Here is a 23,486-nt window from a genome sequence, read left to right as displayed (position 1 = left end):
GTCTGTTGTGTTGCGTGAAGTATGAAGCCTGTCCAGGAGAACGGGAAGCCAGGATGATTCTCCGAATGATGCATTTGGAGCAGGAGCGGAGAATAAAAGATCTCCCGTGGAAGTGGTCATCTGGAAACTTTTAAAAAACGCTTGGCTGCCCACATCAATCCAAAGAGGCCTATAATACCTGGAGAAAGCCATCCATTAGCATTCCCATTCATCTCAATGGCAGTCGTTTGGCTGGCATTTGCAGCCCCGGAAGAATCTTTGTTCAGTGCTAAAATAAAATATAGGTGATTTATATGGGTTTGCCAGCATAAAAGAGCAGTTATGGCATCAACCAGCGGAGGCCAGGCCGACACAAATCAATCATGTCGTCACGCTAACGTGCACTGACCAACAAATGTCCATTACTTTTCACGGCCTGCTAACTATTCAGATCCATATCAAGAGGGATTTTCAAAGGGCACTGAAGTCATGCGAAAGTAATTCTTCGGTAATAGCCTCCCGATGGCCTTTGTAAATATTTATAGAAGATGTTCCATTAAGATCATGTGTAGAGGTCCCAGACATCAGATAATCTGTAAACAGCCCTTGTTTAACCTTGATAATTTGGTTTTGCAGGTAAAGCCTATGAGGCTGGAGTGTAACAAGTCAATCTGAGAGTCGGCGCACAAAACTCTTCATGGACTAACCAATTCAGTTTCATTACATCTGAACTAATCAAACTCTAAATCCTTTTCCCTAAAGTGCCCCATCAAATATCATCCGACGGTAGTTTTCTGAGAGTCACAGGAGCAACTGCAAAGTTCATAATTGCAAAGCCCTGGATCTTTTACAGTTTGATTGTTATGCTGATGGTCTCCGTCGCCAAGCTTGAATTCATCATCTTTCAACATCGCGTTCCCATCACCCCCATGTCGCTGATTTATTGCCACGGCTTTATTAATTTCAAGTGCCACCGAACTTCCTGAATGCTGATGGACGTTCTTGATGCGATGTATTGATCCGCCCAGAGCTTGAGACAAAATTGGGCTCTTGGATGTCTTGCAATGATTGAAAAAAAATGAATGTCACCAATCTTCTCATCTGTTGCTCATACCTTATAACACTAAAAAGGACTGGAGATGGAGATGCCTTTTCTGTAAACACATCGCAATAATAAAAAGTTTAAATGGTGATCGTTTAGGGCCTGCTGCTGCGACATAATTTACAGATCCTAATGCTTGCCAGCGAAGTTATTAGAGAAATTAGGACAATATAAATGAGGCTCATATAATAATAAAAGGATCTAAGAGGAGAATTGCTAGCCGCTTATAAATATCCGGAAATGCAATACACACAGCCTTTATCAGTACCCGCAGCCCTGGAGGTATTTGATCACGTTTTATATATAACTGTAATTATGACTTTAAAGTAAAAAAAGTAATAACCTACTTTAAATACATTCTAAAATGTACTTTATTTTTGTGATGCAAAGCTGAATTTTCAGCATTTCTCCAGCCTTCAGTGTAACGTGATCCTTCAGAAATTATTCTAAAATGCTAATCTATTTATTGTCACTTTTGATCAGTTTAATGCATCCTTGATGAATATTAAAAGTAAAAAAAGACACATAATAAATCAATTAACGCAACATTTTTCAGTACTGATGATAATGAAGCACCAAAAAAAGTTTTATATTAGATTTTATAATGACCAGGTTTCTATTATTTTTCACAGCCAGTTTAAAGAAATATTTAAAAAGTAGCTCTGTGTAGAGTCACGTGAACCTGCTCTTACAGTCACACAGCGCTTCACTTAAACTCTGCTTGTGCATGCAGTGCCAATGAAAAGAAATGAATCACAAAAATACCACTTTTGTCATTTTTTTGGCCTTCAAGCAGAACTCATATTTTAAGAGCTTCCTTACAAAGCAAGAAGAGGCAGATATGAAAAATAACCTACAAATGGGTAAAAATCTGATGAAAGCTGATGGAAGCAGCATTAGACTTTTCTTACATAATCATCACTTTAAAAAGCTTAAGAAGGAGTCAAATGAGTTCGAAATCAGGAGAAAGTCTAAAAATCTAATCCAACTGTCGCAGCTAAGCTGTCAAAGAAGTTCCGAACATGCACCGCTCAGCTTTCACAAAGTCTGTTCTCAACCCTGTCCCTGTTCTGATCCGGATTGGCGAGCCGAGCGGGTCTGACTTCACCACCGCGGCCTTCACCGCCACGACAAGTACAATAACCAGGTCTTCCGCTGACTGTCGACAATTTTCTCCAACAATTAAAGCACACTCTGTGATTCATGTTCTCTTTTCTGGGTTACTGAGCGGACTGTGTTGCTACTGAAGCCTCTCCCTCCAGGTGTGCTCAAACCTGCCACGGAGCGTGTCAGGGAAAGGAAGCCCATGGGAGACCATTAAGCTGCAGCCTTTCTCCCCACCGAGTGCAACAGCAGGTGGGGGTAAAAATAGTGCACCATCTGTTAAAGCAAGAGAGTCTGAATATCTTTCCCGAGACTCAGCAGGGACTCAATTAAAATGTGCATTTTCCACAGCGGCTAAGGGGAGAAGCGTGGCCACCCTGGTCCATGCCGACGCAGATACGGCTAAAGGCCCCCCAGGCGGAGCGGGGTCCACATTTACTGCTCGGGTGACAGAACCACAGAGAACTAGGCCGTTTGCTCCTTCTAGCCAATGTCTTTCTGTTTGACTTCCCAGTCCTTCAGACCTCCAAAAAAAGGATAGCTTTTGTAAAATGTTTAAGCGAAGGTTCAGGGCACTTGTGGTTTAACCTTGTGTGCATTCCAACTTTGTTCCGACTGCCTTAAGACATCAACCGCTTGGAAAATGCTATCTGAATGGCCTAGTTTGTCATGGATAAGGTTGCGGATTCGTTATAATATGGTTAATCACATCTGCACGTGTTGGGAGAATAATACTCGGCGGGAATCGTAGCAGGTGCCGGTCTGCACATGCGCAGACGCAGTCGCCCCAAGAGGGTCGTACCATTACCCACTCCAAATTCTGAGCCAAATTAGTATGACTGTTCTGGGTACAGGCACAAGTACCAACTGGCATATGGAACAATCAAAGTAGTTAAGATCCTTAGTCAAGAGACCACCTGCCAGCCAACAATCTCCAGACTCGATTCTTCTTCAACGTGTAGTCAAATAATCAAACGTCATTGACCTGAAACAAGAGCTGAAGCAGAGGTTCAAACGCTGCCATCGCAGAAAATCAGAAATGAAGACCTTTGATGGTTTGTGTCGATGTGAAATGATAGTAAAGTGATTCTACTTGTGAGCTCTGGAGAGAAAAATGAAACTAAGAAATGAGATCATTTAAAAAAAAAAAAAAAAAAATCAAAATGAACCATTTTGGTAAAGTAAGAATGAATAAACAATAATAAATGTTTATAAAATATAATAATGATTGTAATGATTATTTATTTAAAATATGTAATTAAATATCTAAAATATTCTATAACATTTATTGTATGATATTATGAATCACTTATAATTAATAATATTCAATATCACAATTAACCTTTTTTTACACAGTAAGCAGTTTGTGAGGATAGTTAAAATTATTATTATTATAAGAACGATGAGATATTATTGTTGTACATAATAATGTAATGTAATTAATAACCAATTTTGACCTCCAGTGTCGTTTGCATATTATTGAATTATTGAAATGTTGAACTAGATTGAGAAATCTGTACCAAGATTAGTACCAAGACAAGGTTTTGAAAAAGATTTTTGTTTCTGTTTCTGCAGAAAAATAAAACATTTAATTTTTTTTCGAACTTGTAATACATTGATCTTAAATTGTTTAATGATTTTAATTATTTAGACACGCTTTATGATTAATAAAATTTATTTTTACTTATATATTTATAATTTAACCATTAAATATGAAGTCAGATAAATTATGTACAATACAACGAACCCTAGGGGAAATGCTGATCATGATGTTATTAAATGATGCTGAAACAACCTGTATGAATCAAATTACACAACACGATTGTTATGAGTCACATTAGGTAAAAAACTAAATAGTCCATTACGGTCAGAGGTTTTGATATTTTCAGTGTCCGTTCCGTATTTTTCCTTCTCAAAAGTTCTGAAAGAGTCATTAATGCAATCGTTAACAAACTAGAGTTGTTAAGAGGAATCTGAATTGGTCCCAGAACCGTTAAAGACCTTGCTTCTCTCATCCCTATCCATAACACTTCCCGGCTCGTTCTAAATTCTGTAATCTGTGGCGCACAGAGACCTTTTATTTCTGTGTAACACAGCAGGACATGAAGGCTTACACTTCAGTGCTGTGTTTGTGCACTTGTGAAGCTGAGAGCCTCTGACTATTCCTGAGCCACTGCTTAAGCAGAATCCATAAACACAGCGGCGGCTGCTATCTGTGTCCGGCAGCTGAATATGTGTCCTTACTTAATCCCGCTTTCTGGAAACAGTCTCCGTAAATCACCTGTCAACGCTAGCATTATTGCTCGGAGAGCTTCATAGAACGGGGGACTCTGGAACTCAAATGGTGCAGGAGAGCTGAGGAAAACGGTTGGGCTTTTATTAAAAACATCTTTCACTCAAAGATAAATGAGATCACCACGGGGGCAGGACAAATATACTGGACATGTTTTGCTACAAAAATAAATTAGTTGCTACTGCAAAATGTGCCAAAAATAAAAGATTAAAAGTTGCTCCCCTGACACAACTTTTATTATTGGCATCAAAATATTCATTAAAAAAAAAAAAAAAAAAAAGTTACATTTTGCCTTATAAATAAGTTTTACATGCTGTATACTTTTATTGGTTCACTTCTTGATAAGAAATAAGTAACTAGTGTATTTATTTTTAATCATACAACATGTAAGGGCATATTTTCAAATCTAAATTGTCAAATAAACTTTCCCTTCATTTAATTAGCTTAGAATACCAGGTCTGTTTAAAAGAAACTTTTAATTAGTTAGGCCAAGATATCCTAATAGCGTGCTGTTTTTGATCAGGCATTGAGAAAGGAGGATAGAAACTTGTACAATAGTGATTCATCCATCACGCAGGAAATATAAGGTCAAGTTGAACACACTGCATTGAGGAATACGCTAATTATGAAGGCTGCATCTGAATATGCCTACTTAACTAATATAGGCAAAAAACAGTATGTAAAAAAAAAAAAAAAAAGTGCGTCCAGTCAATCACCCGCCTTGCGCCACAGAAAAGTTACTGCACCCCATCCTAATGAATGTGAGGAATTTCGAAAATTGAAATAAAATACTGCATAAGAAAGTGACTGCAGACTTTGTTAGTGGCGGCAATATTGCAGATTAGAAATATAAATAAAGAAATATTAAATGTCTCACGGATGTGGATAATCAGTAGGTAAAGTACCCAGATGACCTACTTTTTCAGGCTAAATTTTAACAAGCATCTGACAGACAATGTACTACCAGAGAATATAGAACATATGTAGGATAAAGCGTGCAAAGTACATGCTTATGGAAACTTTATTATACCATCAGGCCACAGAAGAGCAATACGTCCGGATTACGTTCATACTACACAGAACACATTTTGTAATGTTCACAAAGCAATTGCTTTTTAACTCGCACAAAAATACTCAGACTATGTAGTTTTGAACACAACAGAATTATGCTGTTGAGTACTGCATATTTCAGCAAATGTAGTATTAAAGGGATAGTTCACCCAAGTTCTGTGTTCAACACAAATTAAGCTTTCTGACCCTCCAACAGCAAGGCACAGAAAAGCAGTAAAGATGTTAAAAATAGTATCAGTGTTCGAGTTCATAATTTTACGAAGTTTCGAGAATACCTTTGTACGCGAAGAAAACAAAAACAATTACTTTACTCAACTTTAACTTTACTCCTCAGCGTCACCCTCAGGCACCGTTTTAGAGAGCATCAGGAGTTGAGGCATTTTTCGGCACGTAAACATGCACCCGCATTTAAACATTTTGTGTGAACTTTCCATTTAATTAGCAGAGCATGCTAATTAAGTCGTAAACTAGCTACCTACTGCTGAAACGGTACTAGTAGCATGTTAAAACGATATTTGGAACACAGCTGTCTCTTTTAGAGTCATAGCAGCAGATTTCAATTGGCCGGGATTGGTCTGGCCACCATTAAAAGATTTGGAGAGAAGCAATCAGCACTTTACAGTTTGTTGTTCATTGTTTCAGTTCCCACTCTGGCTTTAGCAATCTGGTGTCATTTGTGGAATAAGCCAATCATGTTTTGTTCAACAGCGCCAAACAGTTTTGAAAGGCGACGGTGTTACCTGTTCAACCCCGTGCTTACACTTTCATAACAACAGATTGCTCCGGTGATACTTTTTCACTCGAATGAGCAAATTATTTACTTCGTTCACACCATATGGGCTGTGAATTTAAGGCCCGGTCCCTCAGGTTTATAGACTTTAGACGCTTGACAGCACAGCCGTGTGTGTGTCTACCATTGACGTCGCACAACCGCAGACGGCACAATGAACTTGCTGCGATCAAACGGGCCAAACTCAGCCACGAGAGATGTGAAACATTAGCTCCGAAGCCATGAATTCAAATAGCAGCTGATGCCCCGCTATACTGGAAGCGACTAGAGCTGATTTGCCGGTGTCAACTGTAAATCAATGCAGAAGAGTGACTCCTCTTTCAATAATGACCACCAATAAACAGGCTGACTGACACTTTCTCATTCGGTTGAGACCTGTGCCTGTCTGGCTCCTATCAATCTCGAAGTTACCACTTCGTCCTCCGTCTGATCCTTTTCTCTGAAAACAGCCGGGTTTGCTGAGCTGGGGGCGATTACACAAAGCAATATCGGGCTGGCTGTAAAAGTGAGGCTTTTATGGACAGGTTTCTCTTTCATGAAGCATCTTGTGACACTCATGCCAACCACAGAACTTTTTGTCTCACTATGGCTTTCTTGGTGAATGCCGAGGCCAGCTACCTGGGGTTTTAATTACTGTTTTTCAATTAGTGTGCGATTCCAACCACCTGCAGGTGTGTCCATGCTGCCATGGCATAATGGCTTTTCGTTAAAACTAATTAGGACCTGGGGAGAGGGATGTACCCGGGCAAAGAAACAACTGTTGACACTTCAGGTGTGTGCCTAAGTATGCAGGTCCTGCATGGACTTTTTAATAATTGCATAACTTTAACTAATACTAAAATCAGAAAGATTACATCACATACTGTTCCAATTTTAAATTAAATTATATATATATATATATATATATATATATATATATATATATATATATATATATATATATATATATATATGTGATTCTGACTGGACCACAAAAACCCTTAGTCATAAGTCATTTCATTTTCTGAATAAATGCACTTTCCATTGATGTATATAGTAGTCAACCGTGAAAAATTAATTAATTAATTAATTAAAATTAAAAATAATTAATTAATTTAAAAAAGTTCATTAAACACATTTTGGAAATAAGTTTTAGGACAACTTTTGATGCACTTCAAATGTTGATTAGTATAGTTTGCTAGTATAGGACAATATTTGGCCAAGATACAACTATTAATCTAAATCTGGAATCTGAGGATGCAAAATAAAAATTAATATTGAGAGAAATCACCTTTGAAGTTGCCTATAGCATTGCATATTGCTAATCAAAAAAAGGTTTTATAGTATGGAAATGACATAATATCTTCATGAAACATGATATTTTCTTATAATTTTTTCCTTATACTTTTTGGCATAAAAGAAAAATCCATCAAGCATTTTTGGCTATAGCTACAATTATACCTGTGTGACTTAAGACTGGTTTTATGTTCATTTATTGCCACTATTCACTTGCTGGAAACATGTTATTTATATATACTCATATTATATTATATAACATTTTAAATAAAATGTGCTTTAAATGCATTATAAAATTAATTTATGTGCAACAACTTGTACATATAAATCACGGCTCTTACAACACTACTAGCAACGCTACTAGCGTATCTGCTCAGATTCAGAATCCAGAACCAGAAAAAGTTATCTTTTATTCTTTTTTTAAGGGATGAAAAGAGGCATAAAGACTTTAAAAGAGTGAAATTGTTAGATATCTTACAGCTTGAAGGTTGTTTTTGAGCCAGTCATATATCAGTAGAATGAGTTGGCCTGTGACAGAGCTCGGAGCACCTTGGATCCCGACCCAGCGATGGGCGTCCAGATTTCCTGGGCTGCTCGTACACTAAGCATTCCAATAGGATGATGAGAAATGTTGTTTGCTTCAGGCCACAGTATATCACTCTACGGCCTTGCCACTTGTTGACAACTGTGACCTTGTTAGAATCTATAAGTGAGACATCCACTTTCAAGTCGTAAAAACTGCAAAGCCTTATTACATTTATCCCCTACTAGTTCTACCCTTGAAGAGAGACGTATATATACAGAAAAATGAAACCAACCTCAAACTTCAGTAGTAGATGACATTTTGTTGTTCTTTTTTTTCTCTCTCGTTTAATGATACCAATAGAATTACAAAGGATTAACCTGAAGTGCAAAGATCTTCCTGGAAAAGTTGGTTGAGTCTGGCAATTCAGTTTACTCTAATAATTATTCTGTGTGAGATGTAATTAGCATTGTATTTGGTCTTAATATTAAGTCGAACCTGCCACCCCAGAGCCTTGACACTAAGGGTTTCAAATGAGATTTTTCCCCTCCAGCAGTCCCTAAAGAACCATTCAGTGAATAGCTCATAAAACAACTTTTTTTTCTAATTCTGATAAACATTAGAATGCTCTATTCCTGGATGATAACAACATGCTATCTTAATCAAAAGGATCTTCTCAACTAAATGCATCCAAAACACAGCATCTACCTATTTCTGGACGCTTAACACCAACAAAAACGCACCAAAACGACACCTCATTCTTTTTTTAAGAAAGCAATTACCATCTTCAATTACCAATGCACCATTAAATGAACTCTTGAGGAGCATTTTAGATTATAAATCAAGGTAATTGGCAATTAGGATTTGCTTAATGGTATAGAACAAAAACAAAGTTCCTTCGATTACGATTACCCTAATAATTCTCATTTCCGAATAAAGCATCCCTTCGCCGCAGCAGTGTGATTTTGATTGTAGCATGTCATAAGTATTTCAGCCGTCTCGACAGCAAACAGCCTTTCTGCCACCGAGCATGCCATAAACAGGGCCTTATAAAAATTGTTTTCAGCATTACTGTCATGTAAGACACTCTCTCCCTTCAGCTCCCCGTGAGGCGGCCGCCTCGGGCTCCTGCTCCACGCTGAGCCTCTCTGATCTCAAGACCTAGAGGCTATGACCTCATTAGCATACTCCCGTAAACAGACTACGCTTTCCGTAAACAACAGCCTCGCTCTGCGCGAACAACGAATGATGCGGGCAGAGGTCGTCCTCACCCGCTGAACGGCGAGCTGCGAGAGGTTTCGCTCGTAATGAATAGAGTTTCGATTTAGGGGAGTGCAGACAATCTGGAGTTGGTTCCCTGTTTACAAATCCGCTAGGGTAAGTAGCGGCGTATTTGCCTCGGATGCATTGTTCCAGCCTCTCCCCTCCCGCCCGTGGCTGGCGGTTCCTTCACGTGGCGGCCCGTGTAGCGGAGGACTGGCATTAATGGCCCCTCTCTTAAAAGGCTCTTAGCTGAGTCGCAGTCCTAAGCCTCTCCCTGGGCTCTCCATTTGTTCTACCTCTGCAACCCAGTCACGGCAAATAAACAACCTGAAGCATGGAGAATGGCAGCTCCGCTCTCCTCTCCTCTCTAATTTAGATATCCCGGCTTCACAGCTGAGGGAGATTAAAGAGTGTGGCGCATGGGAGTCGGCCTACAGCCACAGCGAGAAGCCATCTGGGTACATATCACAGCCTCTCCACTCCGCTTCCTCCCGCCCTCCAATCAGAAGAAAGGAGACAAGCTGCATGTGCTGACAAAGACGTCTGCGATGAGGGGTGAGGTTGGCAGAATGCACGCAGAATTTAAAGACAACTCTAATAAAGCAATGAGACACGGAGTGCATTATCACAGCTAAGGGGGTTTGGAAGACACAATTGAGCTCGACGTTAAACTCAACCAGGCTCGCTGGGAAAATGCGCTTTTACCTACATTTTGGCAAATCTCCAGAAACATACCTATACACATACAATTCAGCACTAGGTGGCAGTTAAACACCAACAACTTTTATACTTCTGATATATATTGTAAATAAAACAAAATCTGCCCCTTTATTCAAGAATTATGCTAACACAGTCCCTTTAGCAATCTTATTTGACATGTTTTGTGAAGTTTGAATCACAAAACCCAGCTCAATTTAAATGGCTTTTCTGATGTGGTAAACATGCACGCTAGCCCACCCGGTACAACGCTACAATTGCGAGCTCAAAGACCTGTACGAGGAAGTTAAAATGGCACGGATGCTTCACCAAATAGCTTTTGTTTCCAATATCCTTCAACTTTGCAAAAACTCCCATATATCGCAGAAAGGTTTACATGCTCAAATGAGGTGGTTTTTCGGGCAGTTCGAAAAAGGCATACTTTGCATACCTGCAACGGAAACAAGGTTTTCTCATTTACAGGTCACATGGTGTATGTAAAAATTAATATGCTTCACTCTGGAGTATAAAGGGCTCTCCCTGCTATTAATGCTTAGGCAGTTTACACTGCACACGTCCAGCTCTGATACGGCCAGTCTTATTGATGTTTGTGTTTATTCCAGCCACGGCATGCACGTTTCTGTAGTGATTCTCTGTGCTACTCCTTTAAAGCCTTCTCTGAATTAACATCCAAAAGAGGCAAAAGGTTATGTTTTAGTCGCATAGCATTGGTTAATGGAAACACTGTCATTTCTCTTACTTTTTTATTGACATTTCTAAAATATTGCCAAAGTTTTGAGCAAATCTGTAATGGAAACGTGGCTAAGATCAGTTAGGTTTTAGTGTAGATGGTACGATAATTTCAGATGCAAATGGGCAGTAACTTTTTATGGCACTCCTGCTATATTTACTAGGGCTGTGACGATAAATCGATGCAGAATCGATTCGCGGACTGATTCCGAGATCTTCTAAATGCATTGCAGTTCTCTCTGGAATAGATTCTGTGCTTAAATTTTAATGGCAGATGGCGCTCTAATCTGGTTTTTATTCACACCCATCAAACGCTCATGAAGAAGAGTGCCGAAGGGTGCTTGTGCATTCAAATGAGTCATTTACTTTCACCTCAGCTTAGAATGACTGATTATTTTAGGATTAAGTGTGTGTAAGCGTTTGGAAACACGGTACGGCAGTTTCTATAAGCATGCAGTGCCATCTGCAGTTCAAAACTCTGAATCAACTCAAGAAAGAATCATGATTCATTCAGGAAATCTCAGAATCGATGCTCAATCATTTGTCAATTGGCAATGCAGCAGTTTATTTTACTAGCACTATTACGTACAACAACCAAAACAATAAAACGTTACCAAGTTCATCTGTTTCTGGTAAAACAGCAAGCCATATACAACGTTGCAATTATACCTGAAGAAATGTAATAATTTTCAAGCACATACTATGCATTACAATATTCTACATCCCTACCCAATAATTAAGCTTAACAACTAACTTACTACAATTATACCAAATTGTTTACAAAAGAAATGTTTATTAATTAAAATAAACATTTTATATGACTTTTTCAAAGTGCTCGAGATGCAGTATTTCTATGCTGCTAATGTATTCAGACCCCATACCATATTATGCACTTGTTGGAGTTTTCTTTTTGGCTTCCAGATGTTTGTTTACTCAAAAAAGCCTAACTGTCTTTGATATAGAAGGCATTAGCGCCTTTCAGTTGAATTCTATGGTGGGGCTTTTTCGCATTTCTACCATTCAGCAAGAAAAATTGATCTTCTGATCATTTAAACATACACCACACTTCAACAAGCCAGAAGATTTGAGATAAGATGAGTCATATGGCAAGGCTTAAAATGTATATTTTGAACAAAAAGTGACTTAAAGACATGCCGGAATTATAGCAATTATGAGACTCTGACTTACAAAAAGCATTCAGGTCTTTGTAGAACTCATAATTACACCTTTTAAACTTTAATTTTGTAGGAGTTTATACTTGATCCCACTATGACCCCTGCCATATCTAGCTGAAACATTCAAAATGCCACTTGCTTTATCAGTTTAGTCAAGCACTTATTTCACATTATTTTGGTCTAATCATTCTGACTACTGTAAACATCTTAATAATGAAAGACATACCATGTGTATGTATATATGTATATACACATACACACATGCGTACATACACACAAATAACATACTGATCTGCTAAACCATGATTTCTTTTTGTTATGCAAGAGAAGGAAAGGAAAAGTGAATTCAGGGCAAAGTGACTGTTTTCCAACTGGCTAATTTCTGTCCATTCAATAGCCAAACTCCAAGATGAGATTGGATAAATCCTCATTCTTCTTCTGCCAGTGGGCAGAAAGAAAAAAAAATGTGAGAGTAGAGAAGTGACCTCCTCGTCAAGCAAGGGCATTTCCTAATATAGCCAAGTGTAGAACTAGACGCACAAAAAAAAAAAAATTAAAGCCAGAACAGCGGAGTCCGTCTCCACTAGGGGTCAGCCAAACCACTGGCCATGCAAATTGGCTACTTTAATGGTAATAATGAAAGTGGAAAGAAGGCGGAGGAGAGCTGGCCTGGTTTCATTGTGCTGGCAGAGCAGCAGTGACATGCTGCTATTTAGAGAGCTGAAAAGAAGCCTACAGCACTGAACTGAGGCGTGACAACTCTGGAAGTACCAGCAGTCCTCAAATGGGTCAGGATGGACTGAATATTAACTAGGCCCCGCACACTAGTTCTCGCAGCAGCATTATGCTGAAAATTGAACATGCGGCTCTGGCCCTGCCTACGCTTTTTGTAACACACACACACACACACACACACACACACACACACATTCTGAAATGGCAGGAAGAACACTGATTGCATTAAGATTATAAGAGTTTGCTGGAAGACAGACAGCTCGCAGCTTTAACAAAGTCAGCTTGTTGATGCACAATGCTACATTAAAAGAACATTATAAAGCATTACAATATAAAAGGTCTTAAGCATGTTACTTTTATTTTATTCCCGCTACTCTCTATCTATCTATCTATCTATCTATCTATCGTTTACCAGCAATCCAACAATCCATCAATAACGACCTACATCCATCCTTCTATTACGTAATTCCATCCATCCATCTGTCCTCATTTTGCACTGAGAATACAGAACAGTACGTTTTTCTGATAGCTTTGGTTTGATACTTTTTAAGAGCAATAACCCTCTCTTGACACCGAGCGAATTGAATAAAACATCTCTGAAAATGGATTTTAAAAAGCATCAAATCCCACGTCAAACATACGCTGACAGCATCCAATGCTGCCACCTAGTGGTTCACATAAATCTACCAAACAGCTGCTTTGTGGAAATATCAGCCGTGAGTTCAATACTTGAGGCTTATATACAATGATGGACCAGTTTTTAAGACATGGAGGTTGTAAAACACCGCATCGGCTCAGAGCACTCCAGCGAATACATGTGTCATGTTTAATTACCTAATGACTTCCAAACAAGCGTGTAATGAAAACAAAGCCTCCATTACAACAATAAATGGCTCAAAACGGCAGCGAGAGAGACCTGAGACCTGAGAACCACTGCCATTTTGGCGCCAGCAGCCGCCGTCTAATTGGTCCTGCTTCCAAGAACTAGCGGCTACGGGGTTAGCAATTTACAGTAACACTGAAATTGCTATTGGCATCCTGGGCATAATAAATCCGATAAAAGGCTTTTGCGAAAGGAAATCAGGGGAGGTTGTTGTGACAGTGCTCATTATACGTGTGAACTCTGCAAAACTTTCCCTGCGAAATCTAGAAAGTTGACCTTTTCTCTTTTTCCTCTCATTCCTTCCTTTTCTCCTCTCCGACACGTCGTTAACTATTAAGGCAGCCCTATTAGCACAGAAAAGGGACGAAAACGTACGCGTTTCCTGTAGTAATATATCCTGAGCCTTCCGACAATCCCGTCTCCCCGGTGCTCATTGTAGTCTTTACCGCTATTGATTTTTATCATAGATAAGGCGGCTAAATCTCCCCAAGAGCTCTAAATCCTTCCTCTCTTCACACAGAAGCATTAGCTTCCTCTGCATGCAACAGAAAATGATCTTTTCTTTCTGGTTTTGGGGGACCTCTGCTCCATCCTCTCAGGAGATAAGCCTCAGTCACGCTGTATAGGGCAACAGATACAGACAACAATACAGAATGAGGATGACTGATAGGAGCGAGTGCAAGCTTTGCATTCGAGAAATACAAGCAAATGCTTATTTTATTATACACATGGATATACACACGAGGTGCTAGTATTTTTCTAAATTATATTGATGTGTAATAACTGTGTAATTACATTGCAATACACATGTATTAAGCATTTTTTGGCTAATAAACCCATCTCCATAAATGTGAGGTAGAGTGACAACATAACGTGTAAACCACTTGGTCACACTGGTTGTGTAGGGGGAAACCCACAGCCATATGGGATAGAAGATCAAAGGCTTTCCCCGTCTCACTACTTACATAGGCTTCAATAACATGAACAAGTTTAAAATTTAAACATGGCTGGAGGAGACACATGGTTTTGTTCATATTTGTTCCAGGTAGTGTTCTGCATCATGCAATACATGCTGCTCTTCAATAGGAATGTCTATTAAATATTAATAGCCGAGCAACAGATGGATTTAGATGCGCTTTGATCACCAACCTCTTTTTGCCTCCGAAATTATTTTTCAATGCATGCCTTCCCCTGCGTAAATGCAAACTGCAGCTTACCTTGCAGCTTCAACAGATAAGCTACCGTGACTCTGAGAAACAGACAGAAACGCACAGATAGTGTGACAAACTGTCAATCTGATTGACAGAAGCAGATTATGTAAAATGACGCATGATAAACAGTGAAGCTGAAAGTATGATAAACATCTGGATTTCAGGACCAGAGATTGCGTCTTGTTACACAATCCATGACAACTAAAGATCAAAGCAAACAGATATTCCTGCTGCAGAGAGCATTATGTGTCATTACACGAAATATAATCAAGCTGAGGTTAAAAGCCAAAACTCGGCCCATTATTTCTATACAGGTCATCCATACAGCCCCACATTTACCGGAGAAAAATACATTATATTCCACATCAGTAGAAACTATGAATAGTTGGATTTATTTGTGAATAGGGCATTTATGTAACATGATGTGCGATGAACCATTTTGCCACGTTAAAACAAAAATGAAAGAAATAGTATACACACACACACACACACACACACACAAAAAAACATTTTGTGATTATTTACTCATGACATCCTAAACTGGTATGCATCTACATTTTTGTTTAAAAAAAGAACAACCTAAGTATTGTACTATACTTTTTTTTTTATTTATACTGACTTTTTTGGGCTTGGCAAGTGTCAATGTCCTTCAAAATTCTGTGTTCCATCGAAAAAATAAAAATAATAATAACATGAAACAGGTTTGGAATGACATGCGTAGGTGCAAATAATGACAGAATGTTGATTTTTGGTGAACTATTCCTTTAAGGCCATGAACGTGCAAGCTTGTTCATGGTCCTGTCAAGCTGTCCTCAATCCAGTCTGGGTACTTTGTTTTCTGGAATTCCTACCGTTTGTTCATTTTGTCGTTTGTGACGGGTGTTGTTGGGTGCATCTTCAGAATCAGAAACTAAAAGGCCACGGTAATTTGCAGCACTGCAAAAATCGCATGTACAAACAAATGAACAGAACATTTCTTTCCGAGTCAGCTGTTTGCCGAGGACGTCATTCACCTGTTATTGTGTCCATGGAGACAGAGCTTAGAAGAAAGTCTCTCGGCACAGAGGACATGTGGATTTGTTGCTGGATGTGAACCATTTATACTGTGAAATAAAAAGAAACGGAAACAAGCGGTCAGTGAGGAACGACAAGCGTTCGAAATCATTCAAGGTTGCACATTTTGCTGATTCTGAAATTTCGGTAGAATCGGAGTAATAAATGGTGACAGATTGAGAACTTCACTGCAGGTGGGAAATGATAAAAATCTTCAATTTCAATTTTCAAAATGCACCGGTGGCCTTCTATAGGATTTTAAACGTATGATTTGAAAGGGATAGCGGTCATACTACCAAAAAAAAAAAAACAATAACATTAAAAATGAAATAAAACTGAGCTCATTCGCTTTCTGAATACCATTAAATACCGTCCTGTTTTACAAAAATACTAAAATGGGTGTCATGCTAATTTTAAACTGCAGATATTACAGATAGTGATGTAAATTTGTAAAATAACACATGAAAGCTCAAAAGCACACATTCTACTCTCAAAAAAAACTTCATCTAAAAATAACTATGATGGAAGAGCAAAAGATTTTGTATGTGGCACTCACCAGACAGGCAGAGTGGAACTTCTTTTTGCAGGTACGGCAGGCTTTCTTTGGCAGCGAGTAATTGGATCCGTGAATGACAGAGAAGCAGATCATACAGTCCTCCACCCCCTCAAAACGCTTGTCAACATTGTTCTTCCACAGCGACAGACCTTCGAGAATACTGCCATTCTACCAAACGCGAAAAAAACATCATCTAAATTAGACTGGCCATTTTCAGCCGTTCGTGTTACAAAACACAAATCACTCAGGGCATTTAACTGTTACTTTATTAAACCAGCCCAACTGCTCCGTTTTCGACATAAAACAGATGGGAAAACATTAACACCAGTCTCAAAAAGTATGAATAACACTTATTATGTAACCCAGAAAGCCAGTAGCACTTTTTAACAACAGAGATCACATTTCATATCTCAAATTACCCTAATTACACTATTATTATTCTAAATCCACTAAAAGTGACTTTGGTTAAAGCAGCAATGGAGAAAAAAGTTTTTTTTTGAAAGCTCTTGCATCTATTACCATTAATAAAATGTGTTTTTATATGCGGCTTAAGTGTTCAAATACGTTATATTTAGTTTCTCTGAAACTGAAAATATAACTTTGCATGATGCAAAAATATTTAGAAAAATAGTCAAGATTATTTTTTTTAAAAACTTATTTCAGCCATTATGAAAATAAAAATTGCATTAACGCTGAAAATGCAGTTTTACCAATCACAGCGATACATTTTTAAAATATGTATTTAAAAATGTTTTTAAAAAGTTATTTTAATTTGATACTGTAAATAGTAGTGCATAGTTTTCTTAATTAACTAATGTTTTTTCTTAAAGTAAATTGGGATGAATAAAAAAAAATAAAAGATGAATACAAAAAATACATATGAAAACTTTAGACTCGGTGTGCAAGGACCTCTAGGCTGAGAAAATTTCTACTTCCTGCACCTGATGCGTAAGGTACGTGCTGAGCTGAAGCATCCAATTGCGCCACTGCTGAACAGCCACGCCCACTCTCCGCCCACTTTCCACCGAGATAGAGCTGAGCGGATAATTCTGAGGCAGCTGAATCACCAGCTCTATGAAGATATCGTCGACAGAGTAAGTCGCGATCACTTCCCGCGCGGCAGACCGTGCTTTCACCTGGGGGGAGGGGAGAGAAAAGAGAAAAAAAAAAAAAAACCACATTCCATTACAATGCATTAAGCCACTAAAACACAGAGCACTTTCTTTGACTTAAACTTTCCACCACAGCTCACCGTCATGTTCTCAAAAGTCTGGGTGCTGGACTGAACGGAGGCGATCTCCTGCGCAGACAAAACGCTGCTGACGTACTTGCTGGTGAATTTATCCACCGTGCTGAAGACACGTTTCTCTTGGCTGTTCCACCACAGACGCACCATTGCAGGCAAGTCCTTCAACGCACCATAGTACACAGAGCAGGCCAGATGGGGAACCTCAAACTGCAAACCTTCAGTTTCTAGGAAACACAAACAAATGCAATGAGATGATCTCTTATAAGAGAAATGCATAAACGTTACAAATCACTGGTTGTCAACTGATGAGCCACAGATTTGTTTTGATCAGGTCACAGGTGACTGTGATGAATTTCCGTACGCATTTATTAAAGGGATAGTACACCAAAAATGAAAATTCTGTCATTAATTACTCCCCTTGTGTCGTTATAAACCTGTCCTTTATTTTTCTTTGGATGCAAATAACAACTTTATTCAACAACTTGTCTTCACCACATCACCCTGGTGCCATTTTGGAGAGTATCAATTTTGTAAACAATGTATGCACTTCATATATGTGGTAATGTTTAAATTTTTCGGTGAACTATCCCTTTAAAATTACTAACATTTTTTGTACAATAAAAAAAATGGGTCGAGTGTGATTCCTGTGGTGATACCACTTGAGAATCACAATTAAAAATAATCTGCAACATACTCTGTGGAGAGAGAGACAAGCTCTCAGTGAAGAAGGTTTTGGGTTCTTTGTTTGAGGGTTCTGCTGGCTGTCCAGGCAATGATGGGTTCTCTGGCATCAGGCGGAACAGGTGGAGCAAGAGTTTATGAAGAGAACGAGTCTTCTTCAAATGTAGAGAGTACTGAGCTCGCAGCTGAAAAACAAAAAAAACAACGTGCTTGCATTACTGTGTTGAATGCTGTGGCCTTTTTTACATTCGCTCAAAATCATAAACAGTTCTGGAGACGAAAGCATTATTACTCAATATTTTCTGTCACAATGAGATGGATACATTTAACCCCCAAAATCTCTCTTTTATAAGTCTATCAAAAAGAATGAAACAATGATTGACAGCTTTCTAGGGCATTATGTTTTTTTACTTACATGAGATGAAGAAGCCTTGAAGAAGGTGAAGAGAAGTTTCCAGGCCAGAAGATATCCCAGAATGAAGCAGTGCTCCATGCTGAGGGGTTGCACCACTGCAAACTCACCCACTTGCATGCCACCTAGAATATTCTCCAAGAGCTCTTCTGTGGCAGAAAGGATGCTCATCAATGCTGCTGGAGGAGACCTACAGGAAGTGCAAGCAATAAGTCATCTAGATACAATAAAATTTGTAAGGTGACACCAGAAATGAATAAATAAATGATATAATAACAACAATAATGCAAATATATATTAGATATTTTAAATAATACCATATTTTACACTGACATTTTATATAAAATCTAAAAAAGGAAAAAGAATAATAATAAATTAAATAAGATTAAATAATACAATATTTAAACAACGGACCCTTTAGGCTAAATGCATGCCATCAGAAACAGCTGGTAAAATTATAAGACAGCATACAACAAAGTAATTAAAGCAAAACAATAATCAAAAAGTAATTTACATGACAAGTCCATGTTTGTTTGTTTTAAAATAAATATTACATAATAAACATTAAACTGATATTTTAAATGATACAATATTTTAAGTGGATATTTAAGCAAGTTAAACTGTAAATATAAAAAAATTATGAAATTATGGATATTAAATAAATATAAAAACACGAAAAACTGTTTAACAAATGAAAAGATGACAGTGACATTTGCAAAAGTCACTTATAAATAAGTGTATACAATTTCCCCCCCTGCACTTACTTAGATAACGTTTATTCCATTACTTTAGTTATTTTATACAATACAACAACAAATAAATGTCTAAATATACAAACACAAACAAAGATGGATGGACGTGAAAAAAAATCTAACCAAATGGAATCTAATGGAAGCGTTAAAGTCCAAAGACTTGTAAGTGCCCGTGTGTGTGTGTGTGTGTGTGTCTCACAAGCACGGTTCTTCTCCATCTTCGTCATCAGATTTAGTGCTGACACTCTCACTGTCACTCTCTGGCAACGAAGGCATCACCCTGTAAGACATGAACACATCACTCACATTCCTCCTGAGACGGTTCCACGTCAGCGCTGAAGCTCATTCAAAGGCTCGTAATGGACATCGCACTAAAGCAACAGCACAGAGGAGATCTCAGCTAACCCCGCGGAATATAAAACTGTCTCTCTCCCAGAGGCTTGTGCTCTCAATGAAGCATATTTAATTAAACCCAAAGCGGAGCGCATTGTGGATTAAACTTCTTCCGTACAATATGACCTTAAGGCTATGCAAAAACCGGCCGTCCCTTGGAGTATTCATTTCAATTACATTTACAATTATGTTCTAGACAGATACTTTCCCACCAAAGCAACTTACAGGAAAGTCCATTATAGCGTTTCTGCAGACGCTGCAGAACAGGTAGAAAACAAAGATAATGTCTAGGTGGTAAGACACATGCTGACTTCTTAATGCGCTATTCTACGCTTTGCATTTTATTTTTCCCCACAAGTCCAATTATAATGTTAAACAAGTTTCCCTGCACCACAAACAGGTGTAAGTTAGTTTAATATGACAGTTTTCTGCCCTTTCACTGACTCCTTGGTATTAAAAAGGTTGTTTTTGCTACTGTACCTTAAAAACGTTGTTCATATGTTAATTTGCTGATCAATGTAAAAAGGGCATTTAGTAGAGCATATCTACATTATGCTAAACTTTGGGAAATGTTCTCACATATGATCAGAGTATTCAGTGTAAACAGCTGGTAAAAGCATAATAATAGTCCATAACTAGTGCAAACTTTATACGTAATATTGTTTTTTCCAGTGAAAAAGTCATCTTGTCTAAATCAGGAGAGAAATATGCTCCGATCAAGCCACATTTACATGGAAAAAGTGTAAAACAGTAAATACTTTAGAACGAAATACTAAATATTACTGGATTTTGATGCAAGATGACAATAATGGACATATTTTTTCACTGCAGGAAGTGTTATTGTGGATGACGGACAGCAATTTTGTCTTTAAATTAAAGTACCTAAATGGTGGATGTATTCCAAGCAGGCAGCCTTTCACTTCTTAACCCTTAAATGATGGACTGGAGTTGTGTGGATTATTGTGATGTTTTTGTCAGCTGTTTAGACTCTCATTCTGACGGCACCCATTCACTGCAGAGGATGCAAGTGATGTAATGCAAAAATTTCAGAAAATGTATTTTTTTTGGGTAACTATTTCGTCAAAACAAAGGTTTTCCATTATATGACCCACTTAAATATCTACTGTGTGGAGTTAGAGTGAAGTAAGATTCAAAGAAAGCAATTGAGTCTGTACTTGTGTAGGATGTGGTAGACCGCGAGCTGTAACGGCCGGGCTTTGAAGAGCAGCAGGGGTGAGAGGGTATTCAGCAGGGTCTGGAGGGGCTCTGGCAGACTGCTCCTCTGGTCGGCTACAAACCGAGGAGGGAGTTTATTCTGTGTGAGCAGCTCCACAGGGATGTAGGTAAGAGCCTCCCCCACTGCCCTCAATGCCGGCAGGGGGAACAAAGGGTCATCTGGCTCTGTAAATTCCACTGAGACAAAAGTTTGACATTTCAGTAGTCTGTTAACCACAAGACATCATGTTTCCATTAAACGTCAACGTTATAAAACATACCAGTAATATAAAAATGATTTCTAGGTTAACACTAGGGATGAGTCACGATGCCTATTGGGCAAACATATGATGAATAAGTCTGAATAATTTATAGATAGCTCTTTTGGTTGTTTTGCTTAGTGATGGAGCTTTAATTACACTATAAAACAGTAGTAAAATTAAAAAAAAAACCTATTGTTTAATCATTGTATGTGAAATTTTACTGTGTAATAAAATAAAATAGCAATAAAAACTGTCCAAAGTGCACTGCAAAAAAATCTGTAAAATGCACAATACACAAAAATAATAATAATAATAATAATAATAATAATAACAACAACAATTTAGATTGGTAGGTGTGGGTAGTAACACTTTGATTTACAGGTTTGATTTAAATGTACAGTTAAATATTGTAATTTCATCACATTATGAATCAATGCCTATCACAAGCAGCTTTTACATTTTAACATAAATAAAGGGTGCACAGTGTCATTACACACGAATACTAAACAACATCATTTATAATTTATATATACATAATATATAATATAATACATGATTTAACAATATAAGGTGTAACATCAAACCCAATGTACAATAAGGACTAGAAAAAAAAGTTATGTAAAGCAGGCAATTCTGGTAGTGTAGATATAAAAAAAATAATAATAATAATAGCTAAACCACAAACTAAACTTAAAGTTTTTTTATTAAGGTGACTCACCAGGGATTTTAATAAGCAGTGGGAGCAAAAGGTTGTGAATTCCCTCCAAAAAGAACTCCTTCCACTCAGAGTTCAGCTCGGGAGGAAGCTGTTCCTCCACGCCAGCAGGGGGCGATGTGAAAAACTCGCTCAGCCTAACAATCAGCTCACAGTTTGCACACACAAACAGCTGCACCCAAGGATTCCAGAACATGCTGCTGTTCTCACTGGCGGTCTGTGAAAAACACAATTACATGTTGCGCTGATTAAAAATGACATTCGCTTAGATCGTCGTCAGTATGCAGCGCGCTTCTCAGCGTACGCGTCATTATTTATAAGATCAGCCATATGTGTAAAGCATCTCATATCTCATTTACACTTGGTGTTAAAATAAGATCTATTCAAAATGCAGATTTGATTGTGCGCTGGGGTGGAAATTTCTGGAAAGGACGGGGAAAGTGTCGCTGTGAGCCTGTCTGCTGCATGCAAACAGTGTGAATGAAGATGGAGAGAGAAATCTCACCTCAAGCCATGCCAGCATCGAGCAGAGCAGGAGATCCCAATGAGTGTTTCCCAGGACTGTGGGAGAATGATCCACCATCCAGCACAGGAAACGGATCATTTCCACTGCCAATAAGAGCCCTGCGGCGGAGACTTTTCCAAGGTCTCTGCAAATTGACACACAGCAAAAAAAAAAAAAAAAAAAAAAAACAATATATATTTAATTTAATTAAATTTCATTTAATTAAATAATAAGCCCCTGGTTTCACAGACGAGGCTTGGGCCTAGTCCTAGAATAAAATGTAAATTGGAGCTGTTTCAACTGAAAGAAACTTGCACTGACTGACCTTAAAACATATCAGTGCCTTTGTTTTGTCTTAATATGCACACCAGTAATGTTTTTTTTCTTTTTTTCTAAGGCATCTTTATATAAATTCATTAAATGCCCTAATTGAACTATGCCCTAATCCTGGCTTAGGCCAAGAACTTTTTAAATATATTATTATTATTATTATTAGGCATAATTTGTTTTATGATAGCTATTCTTTTTTATTATTACTTGTTATTAATTTCATATGGAAAAGTTCTTTTTATTTGTTGATTTTTCTCTCTACCGCATTAATGTTTGAATATTGTTATGCATCACATTACATTTAACATTGTTCTGCTAGTCATAATTAGTTTGTATTGCTTACTGAATTTATATTTTATATATTTTCTTCCAAAATACTAAACCTTTTTTTTTTTTTTTTTTTTTTTTCAGTTTTTCTGCATTAATTAAATTTTGATATAATGTTATGTATTATTTCAAGTTGCTACACATTCTTCATGCATTTAGCATTGTTATACTAGCTATTGTTTTAA

At 37.9% G+C, this 23,486-nt stretch overlaps 1 protein-coding gene across 3 annotated transcripts in view; it reads right to left on the bottom strand.

Annotated features, from left to right (window-relative positions):
* ltn1 (listerin E3 ubiquitin protein ligase 1) overlaps positions 1–23,486 on the bottom strand; it is a 42,203-nt gene that overhangs the window by 9,480 nt on the left and 9,237 nt on the right. Inside the window, exons 21-31 of one of the 3 annotated variants that reach the window (XM_043250161.1) lie at positions 22,645–22,789; positions 22,143–22,356; positions 21,122–21,359; positions 19,753–19,833; positions 18,805–18,991; positions 18,403–18,574; positions 17,712–17,932; positions 17,401–17,595; positions 16,460–16,627; positions 15,864–15,953; positions 15,220–15,786 (exon numbers count right to left, since the gene is read on the bottom strand). In XM_043250161.1, coding sequence (XP_043106096.1) covers positions 15,891–15,953; positions 16,460–16,627; positions 17,401–17,595; positions 17,712–17,932; positions 18,403–18,574; positions 18,805–18,991; positions 19,753–19,833; positions 21,122–21,359; positions 22,143–22,356; positions 22,645–22,789 — 1,684 coding nt within the window. In that variant the 3' untranslated portion in view covers positions 15,220–15,786; positions 15,864–15,890. Of the gene's footprint in view, positions 1–15,219; positions 15,954–16,459; positions 16,628–17,400; positions 17,596–17,711; positions 17,933–18,402; positions 18,575–18,804; positions 18,992–19,752; positions 19,834–21,121; positions 21,360–22,142; positions 22,357–22,644; positions 22,790–23,486 lie in introns of those variants that run through there. The other 2 variants (XM_043250160.1, XM_043250159.1) reach the window with 2 other exon arrangements.

The sequence above is a fragment of the Puntigrus tetrazona genome, chromosome 10 (assembly GCF_018831695.1).
Source record: "Puntigrus tetrazona isolate hp1 chromosome 10, ASM1883169v1, whole genome shotgun sequence".
Classification (NCBI taxonomy): Eukaryota; Metazoa; Chordata; class Actinopteri; order Cypriniformes; family Cyprinidae; genus Puntigrus; species Puntigrus tetrazona.
The sequence above is the reverse complement of the archived record's forward strand: the minus strand, read 5'-3'. Positions and strand labels throughout refer to the sequence as shown.